This window comes from Kogia breviceps, chromosome 3 (assembly GCF_026419965.1).
Source record: "Kogia breviceps isolate mKogBre1 chromosome 3, mKogBre1 haplotype 1, whole genome shotgun sequence".
NCBI lineage: Eukaryota > Metazoa > Chordata > Mammalia > Artiodactyla > Physeteridae > Kogia > Kogia breviceps.
The window spans coordinates 15668654-15682130 of NC_081312.1; the positions used below are offsets into that span (position 1 = coordinate 15668654).

A 13477-nucleotide genomic window follows, 5' to 3' on the forward strand; every position below is an offset into this window, starting at 1 on the left:
CCAGCCATCTAAGTGTCCATAGACAGATGAATGGATAAAGAAGGTGTGGCACATATATACAATGGAATATTACTCCACCATAAAAAGAAACGAAATTGAGTTATTTGTAGTGAGGTGGGTGGACCTAGAGTCTGTCATACAGAGTGAAGTAAGTCAGAAAGAGAAAAACAAAACATATACCATATATATGCTAACACATATATATGGAATCTAAGAAAAAAAAAAATAGTCATGAAGAACCTTAGGGGCAAGACGGGAATAAAGACGCAGACCTACTAGAGAATGGACTTGAGGATATGGGGAGGGGGAAGGGTAAGCTGGGACAAAGTGAGAGAGTGGCATGGACATATATACACTCCCAAATGTAAAACATAGCTAGTGGGAAGCAGCCGCATAGCACACGGAGATCAGCTCGGTGCTTTGTGTCCACCTAGAGCGGTGGGATAGGGAGGGTGGGAGGGAGACGCAAGAGGGAGGGGATATGGGGATATATGTATACGTATAGCTGATTCCCTTTGTTACACAGCAGAAACTAACACACCATTGTAAAGCAATTATACTCCAATAAAGATGTTTAAAAAAAAAAAAGGGAAGTCGGTGGGAGGAGAGGCAGGACCCAGATGATACGGAGTTCCCAGGAAAGAGAAAAAGAGATCTGGGCAGGGCATCACTGTCAGTGCGAGCAAGAGTGCAGAGTCTTCCCCCCTCCACTCTTTACTGTTCTCCCAGGGTGGGGCTGTACGATCCACGGGTCCTTTCTGAGTTTGTACTAGACCACACATCCTCCCTAATGTGGAGCACCCATCACCCTAAGAAGCCAAATGCTGGAGACAACCACAGCCTGTCAGGTGGAGGGGATGGCCATGGCATGAGACTGTAAAGGAGAAGCTTTTTTTAAATCTAAAAAAGGCAATGCTGAACCCTTCTCAGGTGTTCAGCGTCCCTAAACCAGACACATCCTAGATATTTGATGTTTCTGAAATGGGTTGTACCATTTCCCATCAGGAATGCAATTCTGGGTGATCATAGATTTCCTAAAGTGTCATCTAATGAAACACAGTAAGATCCTGGTAACTTGGATCCTTTTGAAAGTATTTACAGGGAGAGAAGGAAGAGAAGCAATGGAATAATGTTCTGAATTTTATAGGGTCTTGGACATGAAGTTCTGCTCCTAAAACTCATGAAGTGGAGGGCGTGGGGAATGGAGAAACCCTTTAAGAAGTCCAGATTCTTTCGTTCAGTGCTGTAATTTCTCTGGCGCCTCACCATTCTCCCTCTCTCTTTTTAATATTTCTCACCAGGGTATGGGAATATTGCTCCAAGCACCGAAGGAGGCAAAATCTTTTGCATTTTATATGCCATCTTTGGAATTCCACTTTTTGGTTTCTTATTGGCTGGAATTGGAGACCAACTTGGAACCATTTTTGGAAAGAGCATTGCAAGAGTGGAGAAGGTCTTTCGAGTGAGTACCACCATCTATTTAAACTCTAACCTCTGTGATCCAGTTGGCTTTAGCCTGACAGGATCCAGAAGGAATTACCACGGTATTATTGTAGCATTATCACTTTTAATGGAATAGTTCACTGTTATGGTAGTATTTTTAATTTTGGCCCATGGTAGTCACAGGTACCGTGCTCTAAACTCTTGTCTCTTGTCGGTCTTCCTGGAATCACAACACAAGAGGGTTAAGTATAGATTTGCCAACACAGATTTTCTGAAGAGGTGAGGCATATGTAATTTCTTATGAAAGGTGGAAGGTGGATTCCTTAGTGTGTTGACAATAAAGTAGAGAATTATAAACCCATCCATTTTGTCATTGGAGCTCCTTCACTTTATTTCCAAGCACAGCATCTTCAGGCTGATCCTGGCTTCTAAGACCTCTTCCAGAAGCCTGCATTTTCTAGACATTGCTTTGTGCTATGTATCTGTCTCCTCATGCCCCCCCCCCCCACTGCTGAGTGCTCCATCAGCAGTAGTACACTGACATACTAATTCATACTAAGGTGTTGATGATTGCTATTGCCTTAATTAGGTTTTTCCTCTTGAGAATACTCACCTTTAAACAAGGGACAAAAATCTCAACTCAAGGAATTTATTTTCTACAGATGGCATTCCTGGCATCAGTGACAGGCATGTAGAGTAGAGGTGATTGGACTGGGGTTTCCAAAGCCCTTTAGCTCACACCTGTTCACATAGTTTAACAGGACACTAGTTTTACTTAGGTGTTAGGTCATTTCTGCTCTCTTTCTCAATTTTGACATAATTCTCAAGTCTTTCAAACCTTCTTCAGGGAATTATTTCTTACGATGACTTCGTATTTGAAAATGGTAATGTGAGATCTTTTTCAGAATCTGGCAATGATGGGCAAAGATAGATCAATGGTAAGTTCTAAGGCTGCGCTTGTTTTCACCTCTGAGACAAGAAATCATGACATAAACTTCTCTTTAGAAGAATGCAAGGTAGCTCTCCCCTCGAGAGCTACCAGTTTCAGAAATTCTGGTAGAGTTGAGTGGAGGAATAAGGCACTAGAGCTGGCTTAGAGTCACCTTCTATACGCTCAGTGATCTTGGGTGAGCTGTCTCAGTTTACTCATCAGCAAAATGGGGTGGAATTTGAATTTAAGGTCTGGGTGATGATTAAATGGAATAATGTATGGAAAAGAGCTTGGTACAGGGCCAGACACAGAGTTCAGTGCTGCTGTGTGTCTGTCTCCTGAAAGAAGCACTGGTTGGCAGGCTAGCCACCCATTCAAATTTCATGAGTAGCTCGGTGACATGGGGGCTTTCCTGGAATGTTCCACAGTCTTTGCCCCGAAATGCTGGCTGGCCTCATTAGAACAGGCGCCTGGGCCCCATGGTCACCATGGAAACCATCAGTGCTCAGCTTCTGTGCCTCTCAGATGCTCATCTCCCTAAACCAGATGTGGCAACCTCGTCTCCAAGAGCAGTTTTGAACTTCTCCGAGGTACCTTTTTAGCCGTGGCCTCTTGGCTTCTGATTTAGAGAAAAATGAATCTGGCGGATTAAACACTCAGAAGAACGGAGTCAAATGGAGAAATGACTGATCTGGCATTTCTATTTTTATATAGCTTCTCTAGATCTGAGTTTATTTGTAGAAAGAAAGGATTGGACTACAGGCTTTTGAAATCCCCCTTTAGCAAAAATAAAATACGGTTACTGTATTCTAAATGAGGGAAGAGGCTGCAATCATTTAATGACATCTGCTACTGAAACTGGGGACTTCGTTCCCATAACGGATTTCGGACGGCAAGTGCAGAGGACTGTGCTTCCCCTTCAACATGCCTCTCAAACGGATCATTCACAGGACTCTGGGACAGAGCCTTCAAAATCTCGTTTCATTTTTTTCCCCAAGATTTATTATTTATTTATTTATTTTATTTAGTTTTGGCTGTGTCAGGTCTTAGTTGAGGCACGTGGGATCTTCATTGAGGCACGCAGGATCTTTCGTTGCGGTGTGCGGGCTCTTCCTTGTGGCGTGTGGGCTTCTCTCTAGTTGTGCCGTGGGTTCCAAGAGCACGTGCGCTCTGTAGTTTGCGGCACGAGGGCTCTCTAGTTGTGGCGCATGGGCTTAGTTGCCCCGTGGCATGTGGGATCTTAGTTCCCCGACCAGGGACTGAAAGGGTGTCCCCTGCATTGCAAGGTGGATTCTTTACCACTGGACCATCAGGGAAGCCCCTCACGTTTCATTTTTATGCCGATGGCCCACTCAGGTCCCTGCAGTGCCATCAAAGGCTGGGAGTCTATTACCAAATTGGCTGCGCACAATGTTTGCGTTTGCAGAACGTTTGGAGGGGCTGTGGAAGGGGTGTCTGAGTTCCAGGAGGAACATGGGTGCACTTCCTGAAACTACAAACAACTGATTCTGCAGCAGTTTGCCTGCTGCATGCAGTTTCGGTGGAAAATCTCAAGGCTTTTTGCTTTTCATTTAAACTACATCTAAAAGGCCCGTTACCCATAGGTGATTATTTGAGAACTGAAAATTGAACAAACCAACAAAGCTTGGAGTTGTGAAGTTTTAGTTCCCATGAGGAAGGTTTATTTATTTATGTATTTATTTACCTGCTCACTGATTAAGCCTTTCCACTCATCTGGTACGTTTTCTCTCAGCTCTAGGAAGGAGAGGATTTTTAGTGGAGTAAAGATAAAATATAAAATCTAGGTGCCTATATTCTGAGGTGATACGATTTGGTTTCTTCTATCCCATTCCAGGTCTGAGCCTCATTTTAAAGAATTGTGGAGACTTATTGTATTATATAGAAATGGCAAAAGCATTCCCGAATACCCGACTGTTGGGGTTTTTATGGGGTGAATAAATGAAAACTCTTTTTTCCCCTCTGGAGTTCAGAACTAATTGAGAAATAGACACAGGAGTCAGATCGAGATTAAAAGGTCAGCTTTATTGCTGATAAGCTCATCAGAGAATGTAGCTTTAGCTTTGATGCCAAAAGGACTTACTAACCATTTTCACCCTGAATTAGAAGAATTTCCCTGCTGTATTAGTTTTCTATTGCTGTGTAACAAATTAGTACAAATGTAGATGCTTAAAGCAACACTTGTTTATTATGTCATAGTTGTGTAGGTGAGACGTCTGGGCAGGCTTGGCTGGGCTCTGGATCTGGGGAAGAATCTGCTTCCACACTCATTCAGGTCTTGGCAAAGAACAGTTCCCTGTGGTTGTAGGACTGAGAGTCCTGTTTCCTTGCTGGTTGTCCGGCGGGGGCCATTCTTACCTTTGAGGTTGCCTGCATTCCTTGGCCTCCATCTTCAAAACCAGCATGGAACCCTTCTTCTATCTCTGTGACTTCCCCTCTGTGCTATTCCGTCAGCTGGAGAAAGCACCATGCTTTTAAGGGCTCATGTGATTAGATCAGACCCATGTGGACAATCTCCCTATCTTAACGTGAACTGTGCCCTATAACATAACAGAGTCATGGGAGTAATCGCTCATCAAATCACAGGTTCTGGGGATTAGGGTGGGGCATCTTCTCTGGTCATTTTAGAAAGTCTGCCTCCCACTCCATCTTGGTCATTGGTAGCACAGGCCTCCTCAGTGAGGGCAGGGTCTGCTCCAGTGTCCTTACTACATCATAGAGAGCGAAAGAGTGCAGCTTTCTGCAGCAGATGGTTTCAAACAAGAGATGAAAGAGGCTGAGCCAAGGGAGCTCAGTCTCTTCTGCTGAGTCCACTGGATAAGATATTGTCTGGCTGAGCACCGGGGAGAGGGGCGGGGGGTAGAGATATGGAGTGTTACTCTAGCTGGAGTCCTTCTACGTGGAACATGAAAATGGACATTGCCCCCAACGTCGATTTACAGTGGATTAAGAATTTGACACTTACTTATCTCGCATAGCAAAAAGGCTAGAGGAAGATTGTTTCAGGTTTGGTGCATCAGTTTCCCAGTGACAAGTTAAGAATTCTGGCGCCAATTCCAATGTGTGGATTTTTCCGCACACCACCAAGTAATTCTCTGGCACCAGCTGGGTGTCCTACAGTTCAACTCAATTCTGACACTATCTGTCTGGAATTAGCATCAGATCCCACAGGTTAAGGGCTCAGTCCCACAAGCCTGCCCTCCACTTTAGATGCCAATTACAAGTTCAACTTGTTACCCTTGCTTCTGATGAATGGCTAAAAATCAGAGGTTCCCACAGCATCTTCCTTCCTTGGGTTCAGTTAATTTGTTAGAGTGGCTTACAGAACTCAGGAAACCAGCTTATTCACTAGATCACTGGTTTATCACAAAGGATATTTAAAGATATGAATCAAAAGTGAGATGAAGAGATACACAGGGAGAGGTCGAAAAACAATGGAGCTTCTGTCCCCAGGGCATTTGGGGCCTGGCATGGTCGCATATGGAGTGTGACGGTTCACCGACCTGGAAGCTCTCTGAATCTCCTCCTTTTTGAGTTTTTATGGAGGTTTCATCACACAGGCGTGATTGATTCAATCGTTGGCCATTGGTGATCAAGTCAACTTCTAGCCCGTCTCCTCTCCTGGGAAATTGGGGGTTGGAGGTGGGGTGGGGTGGGACTGAAAGTTCCAGCCCTCTATTCCTGGTTGGTTTCCCTGGTAACCAACCCCTGCCTTTAGGTGATCCCAAAGCTACCTCATTAACATAACAAAAGAGCCTTTATGGCTCTCATCACAGGAAATTCCAAGGGTTTTAGGAGCCCTGTGCCAGGAAAGACCAAGACCAAATACATATTTCTTGTTCTCAATCACAACATCGCACGCGTATACCCAGGTGCTCGGCTGTCTTTGGCACGTTAGCTTTGCGTCCTCAGGCTTGTGACCACCTTGTTTGCAAGATGGCGGCCTCAGGACCAAATAGCATGTTTTCACTCAAGCACATTTTAAAAAATTATTGATTTATATTGAGGTATAGTTGATATACAATACTGTAGGTTACAATATAGTGTACAATACAGTGATTCACAATTTTTAAAGGTTATACTCCATTTATAGTTATAATAAAATATTGGCTATATTCCCTGTATTGTACAATATATCCTTGTAGCTTATTTATTTTATACATGATAGTTTGTACCTCTTAATCCCCCACCCCCCCCCTCCCTCTCCCCACTGGTAACCATTAATTTGTTCTCTATATCTGTGAGTTCGCTTCTTTTTTGTTATATTCACTAGTTTGCTGTAGCTTTTAGATTCCACATGTAAGTGATATCATGTAGTATTTGACTTTCTCTGATTACTCAACCACATTTAAGGTAAGACAAAAAGGGCTCCTTTTATGGGAGAAAAATCTTGCCCCAAATTTCCCCTGTAACTTCCTCTTCTGTGTCATTGACCAGAACTGGGTCGCATGACCATTCCTACCTGCAAGGGAGCTTAGGGAAAGTGAGTAATTGACAAAGGAGAATGGGGTGGATTGATTTAGACCATTGGTTCTCAACGTGTGGTCCCTGGACCAGCAGCGGCGGTAGCATCCTCTGGGAACTTGTTAGACATGGAAATTCTTAGAGAAGTTGGGGCCCAACAATCTGTGTCTGACAAGCTTTCCAGGTGATTCTGATGCCTGCTAAAGTTTCAGAACCCCAAGGCACCAAGGAATCATGTTTCATCTCCAGCTGTGATGAACAAAGTTAGAATTCTGGGAGCAAAGGAGAAGTTGGGGTAAGCAAGTGACAGCATCTGCTACAGGTGTCAGTCAACTGCTAGCCACACGGCCCACTCACAGTGATGCCGCCCTCTCTCCCCCTTACATATTGACACATTCGGTGGCTTTGGGATCCTTGACTAAGGAAAGGCTAACTTATACGATACCTCCTAACAAACCAGCAGCTTACTCACCCCCCCACCCCAGGTCTGCTGCTGCCTGGGCAATTCTCCGGACTTTAGGGTTTTTTAGGGGAATAGAGACAGGCATGGCATGGCTCTTCAGAGCTTTGGCCTCCAGTCACAACCCACTGGCCTGAACAAGTCACACTGCTCTATCCAACTGCAAAGAGGGCCGGGAATGCATTGTTTGATCTCCAGGAAGGGGAGGGGATGGGAAAATAGGTGAATACTAGTAATGTCATGTGCAGATTCCCTGGGACTACCTGTTGGCTCCGCTCTAGGGTGACAAGCACCCCTGGAATTTAGATACAGGTGGTCCATGGATCACTCTTTGCAGAACACATCTCCAGTGAAACTCATATCGCATCCAACAAAAATGGAGCCCCTGATTTGTTGTGACTTGCCTAAAACCACACAGTGAGTTGAGTGAGTGAGCCTGGACTTGGGATAATTTATAAGTATTTATATAACATAAAGTAAAAATAATTCTTCCTAGGTTTCCAGCAGGAAATCTGGGCAATTAGCAAGGAAGGATAATTACTTGGGATTGAGCAGGAATTACTTAGGTTCCAAAGCAGATTTTTTTAAAAAATTTATTTATTTTTGGCTCTGTTGGGTCTTCCTTGCTGAGCGTGGGCTTTCTCTACCTGCAGCGAGCGGGGGCTACTCTTCCTTGTGGTGCGCAGGCTTCTCACGGCAGTGGCTTCTCGTTGCAGAGCACGGGCTCTAGGCACACGGGCTTCAGTAGTTGTGGCACACGGGTTCAGTAGTTGTGGCTCGCGGGCTCTAGAATGCAAGCTCAGGAGTTGTGGCGCACTGGCTTAGTTGCTCTGCGGCATGCGGGATCTTCCTGGACCAGGGCTTGAACCCTTATCCCTGCATTGGCAGGCAGATTCTTAACCACTGCGCCACCAGGGGAGCCCCCAAAGCAGATTTTGGAAGTGGGCAGCCTCTTCTTCCCCTGCTGTGGGCTGGCTCTTTTGCTGGGCTGGGCCGACTGTCACTTGATAGGATACCGTAAGAAACCTGGTCAGATTTTGGACTGGATCCCATTTTCTTGCTCTGAGCTGGACTTTGGCCTCTGGTAGGAAGCAGCTGCCTTTTTTTTTTTTTTTTTAAATCTGGCTGATTAGCAGGCTTTCTGATATTATCTCTAAAACCAAGGGACACTTTTTTTCTTCTTTGGCCTCCCTCCCAAGGATACAGCAGAAATGGGTATTTGCCTTTGGAACGAAAGGAGCCTGGGTGTAGCTGACAAATAGTAACATGTTGCCCTAGGCTTATGGGTGCTGTGATAACCTGGGGACTTTAGAACCCACCAAATGCTTCCAACAGGGTGATAACAATCTCAGTCTGGTAATGATGTTCAGTTAGTGGGCTAATGGATCACTTTGGATTGCAGGAAGCGGCTGGTGGAGAAAGCCTAGGACTCCTGGAGCCCTCTGCCATGTGCCTGGCCTGAGTCAAAGAAAGATTTTGAAGAACACCCTTGACAGGAGACTTGTTTCTCACAGCGTGTCTTTGAACTAGTCCCCAGCAGCAATGGGGATAACAAAATTATTATTATGTCAAGAAGACAAAAGCCCTTGTTTTGGAAACTGGGTATTATTCTCGGCTCTGTGGGTTCAGCCACAATTTCCAATTCCCAGTATTAGTGAAAAAGTTCGTTGGGGTACTAGTTATGCACTCCAGCATCTTGCCTAAATAGCAGGGGGCCGGGGAGGGCCAGATGGTGGGCTGAGAGCACCCGAGGGTCTGCGTGTGTTTATGTGTGTGTACGCGTGTCTTTCTGCCTCTATGACGTGCCCCCACTCGTGCGTACCATATTAAACGTGCCTGAGAAATAACCCAGTAGGACTAATGTTACATGAATATTGTGAGTTTATTTTGATCAGAGAGAAGACCCTGGTTTTTCAATGTGAGCAACTGCTTTCATACTTCCCCTGAGGGGCTAGAAGGGGGTGCGAGGGAGTTGTTTTCAAATGCACGGAAGGCAAATATTTTTTAAAGCTTTCTCAACCAGGTTCAGAACGGCTGAATTCATTTAAGAATATTGTCCCAGACGTGCACTTGGGACAAACTATATAAGTGACATCCACAAAACAGACTACACAGCATCTCTTAATCACAGCCGTGACACAGTTTGTCCATGATGGTCCTTTGTTTCTCCCTTCCTCTGATGCAGGCTTGCTCAGCCTCAGCTCTGTGGACATTTTGGGCTGGATAATTGTCATGGGACCTGTCCTGTGCATTGTAGGAGGTTTAGCAGCTTCCCTGGCCTCTATTCACTAGATGCCAGTGTCATCAGTGCTTCCGGTATGGCAACCAAAAATATCTCCAGACATGACTAAATATCCCCTTGAGGGCAAAATCATCCAGGTAAGAACCGTGACTCTGCTGGGATTTAAGGGATCAAATTGCCCCCACAGGTCCCAAGGGGTGGGCCCTGGTCCCCTGGCTGAATCTTCCGCACAAGCTCTGGTGTCTCCATCCATGGTCCCGTCCAGTTCTTCAATGCCAGTGTCGTTCCCACTCGGAATTCTCTTCTCTCAGATAGGTCCTTGAAGAGGGCCTTAGAAATTTTATGCTCTGGGAATAAGATCATTTCTCACCAATAAGGGAACATGCCTGGGGACTTGATTCTGATGATATACACAAAGATAGTTGGTTCTGCTTCTCTTCAGCAGGCATACCATCTCAGCACTCTCTCTAGCTGGCCCACTGGGGACTAGTCTAATATATGATTCTTCCTCTTTCTTGTCTATCTTTGATAACTGGCCAGTGTCCCTTTGGTGTTTCCTATTGCCATCTGGGATCACCGTGGGAGGTTTTTGTTTGGTTGGTTTTTTTATAAATTTATTTTATTTATTTATTTTTGGCTGCCTTGGGTCTTCGTTGCTGCTCACGGGCTTTCTCTAGTGGGCAGCGAGCGGGGGCTACTCTTCGTCTTGGTGCGCGGGCTTCTCATTGCGGTGGCTTCTCTTGTCGCGGAGCACGGGCTGTAGGCGCGCAGGCTCCAGTAGTTGTGGCACGTGGGTTTCAGTAGTTGTGGTTCGCGGGCTCTGGAGCACAGGCTCAGTAGTTGTGGCGCACGGGCTCAGTTGCTCCGCGGCGTGTGGGATCTTCCCGGACCAGGGCTTGAACCCGTGTCCCCTGCATCGGCAGGCAGATTCTTAACCACAGCGCCACCAGGGAAGCCCATCATGGGAGGTTTTAATGGCCTTTAAGATGCATCTTCACTGTTTCCTTATAAACAGCAAGGCTATCAAATCTGCCTAAAATATAACTACTTAAAATACTGCCTGGATAGCATTTACCATTTAAATAGTTTTGAGGTAGCTTGAACAGAGACTGTTTTTTTTTTTCTTTCTGGCCAACTTTGATCACAGGTAACTTCTGGGAATCGGATTGTTACTTTAGGATGGGCATTCACTTATAAACTTCTGTATATAAGGATCTTTGTAGGGAGACTTGGATTTGTCATTTGTCTAGTGGGATTTGGTTGAGGCAGACTGAGTATTCTGGGACTCAGTATGGAAGTCTGGAGATAAGTTGCTCATCTATTTGAGGATTTACTATATGCCAGACACTGGGTTGTGGGCTTTCCCTAGAGTAAGCTGTACAACAACCCTCTCGAAGGACCATTCTTGCCTTCTTAGTTTTATGAGATTGGAAAGCTTGGACTGGTTCTGTGAACTATCCGAGGTCACCCAGCCCATAAGTGACAGCAGAGATTCCAAACGAGATTGCCCCATCCCAATTGCATGCACAGACTTAAGTTTTTCCACTATCTTTCCTTCCTTCCGTCTCTTGTAAGGTAGGGATAGCATCTGATGGTTCAGTAGAGTCTTTCATGAAAGGTTTAGTAAGACCTGAGGACAGACAAAGATGGCCAGTTGAGAAAAAAGCTAATATTGGCCCTGTCTTTATCTGCTCTCAAAGGGTTTTAGTTTTCCAGCTTTACCTCATCTATGGATACTTTGAATTGGACCATTGCCTCGGATTCTTCTCTCTGCACCTGCTCTAGCTCCTGAATCTGGCTCTTCATTGGCAAACATCTCTTTCTTGGTGTTCTCTTCTCCTGGAGATTAACCTAGGACTTAAATAAATGCCCCCTTGCTCGTGTCTGCTGTGTGATTAATGTGAAGGTCGGCTTATAATGTGAAAGTGGGCTTGTACTGTCTCGATGGCTGACTGGTTTGGGCCCACCTCTGCAAGGCGGGTTGCCAGGCAGACTGTGTTCTCCACTCTTCTGTTCGTTTCTCCACTGTGTACAGCCCACTTGGCGTTGACAATAAGAGGAACACACAGCTCTAAGCCAAGCTTCTTGGTGAGCCGAGGCTGCTGGTCTTGTCTTCCAAAGGCATTCTTCTTTTTCTGGATTCATCAGATTGCCTCAACAGCTTTGAGAACCTGGAGTTTGAGGGCATCAACATCGAGATTTTAATTCCCACTGGGGATTTCACTCAGTCCTAACCTCAGGGAAAGTGGTGGAAGAAGCTCTTCCTAAGTCACCATCCAAACGAGGAAGGTCTCTGCAACGTTTATACGGGCATTCCTTACCTGCCAGGTCTTGCCCATGGAAGAGACGGTCCCTTTCTAGAATCCCAGGGGATTTATTGATGAAAACATTTTATATCTTTGCATTTTGGAACTACTGAAAGTCCAGTGATGTCTTAGTATGTATGGTTAGCTGTTTTTAAAACTTCCAGGTACTTCTGAGTTATGAATTTAATCCAAGAATTTTATTAGTACTCACATTTTTATTAGTATCATAAAACCAGCTTAATAGGTGGATGATTTCCCGTGTTCACCTTTCATCACCAGTTTTCACAGGATAGTTTGGGTCCTTTGGAGGACACTCATACGATAGAATAATAATCCTTTACCCTTTTATAGAACTCTCTACCTTTATTATATTACATTTATCAATATTAAAAAACCTTTTTTTCTTTTACACTTAGCCTCGTGCTACTTCTGTGAGCCAAGCGAGTAAAAAACACTCTAGTGTATCTTCCGACAAATTAGGTTCCTGAAAATTGAGAGATGCCATTGTTGAACCGTTGAGTCTGCCCATCCTGGAGCAGGGTATGTGGGCTATGACTGGTATGTCAGTGGTCATTGATAAATTCCAAGTTGCTTTAGAACTTTTTGTTTTAGGAAAGGGGAAGTGTTTAGAGTACATCATTACCGAGAGGTGTGCTGGTGTTCTGAACTTTCAGCCCAAAGAGGCCGCTCCCCTGCGGGTGACAGCATGGTAGCCATGGTGTGGTCACACTGCAGAGCAGACTGATGGCTTTGAGTAAGGACGGGCTGCCCAAACCGATCGAGCCTAGGAAACGTGCATTCCTGTTAGAGGAATTACGCTTTGTATTTTGGGGGAGAAAATGCTTTGTTTTTTATTTTCTGAGGAGAGCTGCATTTGTGCCTCATAGCATTTTTTTTTTTTTTTTTTTTTTTTTTTGCGGTATGCAGGCCTCTCACTGTTGTGGCCTCTCCCGTTGCGGAGCACAGGCTCCGGATGCGCAGGCCTGGCGGCCATGGCTCACGGGCTTAGTTGCTCCGCGGCATGTGGGGTCTTCCCAGACCAGGGCACGAACCCGTGTCTCCTGCATCGGCAGGCGGATTCTCAACCACTGCGCCACCAGGGAAGCCCCCTCATAGCATTTTTGACTTAATGGTTTTGCACTATCTCTTGGAAGTTTACTGCTGAGTTTTAGTCTCTTGTTAGGATAGACCTGTGGTTCTCACCCTGTGGGTGGTGGGTCCCCAGGGGCCTGAGCTGCGATTTTAAAGGATCAGAGCATCATTTTGTGCAGCAAGCATGACTGGTAGATAGAATAAATAACGTCTCCTTTAAATACTTACTACCCTTTCCCAAATGTACGTAGAGGGGTAGTCATCAATAATTCACTTAAGCTCGTTTAATAATATGATTCCTGGATTCATAGTAGCTTTTTTTTTCTTTATGGGTTTGCACGATCAGTGGGTACCAAACGTCCTATTATTGGGTGGGGATTGAGGATTTTTTTTTTTTTTTTTAATGTTCAAAAGGGATTCCCATACTCAGAAAAGTTGAGTACAAAAGTACAGAGCAACCCTGGCTTTTCAAATCAGCACTGTTTCCAGGGAATGAACATTGTGGTTCTGGCCATAGTCAC

General features: G+C 45.1%; 1 protein-coding gene across 1 annotated transcript in view; it reads left to right on the forward strand.

Moving 5' to 3' along the window:
* Positions 1-13477, forward strand: part of KCNK10 (potassium two pore domain channel subfamily K member 10) — a 144596-nt gene that overhangs the window by 105124 nt on the left and 25995 nt on the right. The window contains exon 4 of the mRNA XM_059059542.2: positions 1302-1462. Within this exon, the coding sequence (XP_058915525.1) occupies positions 1302-1462 (161 nt within the window). The remainder of the gene's footprint in view (positions 1-1301; positions 1463-13477) is intronic.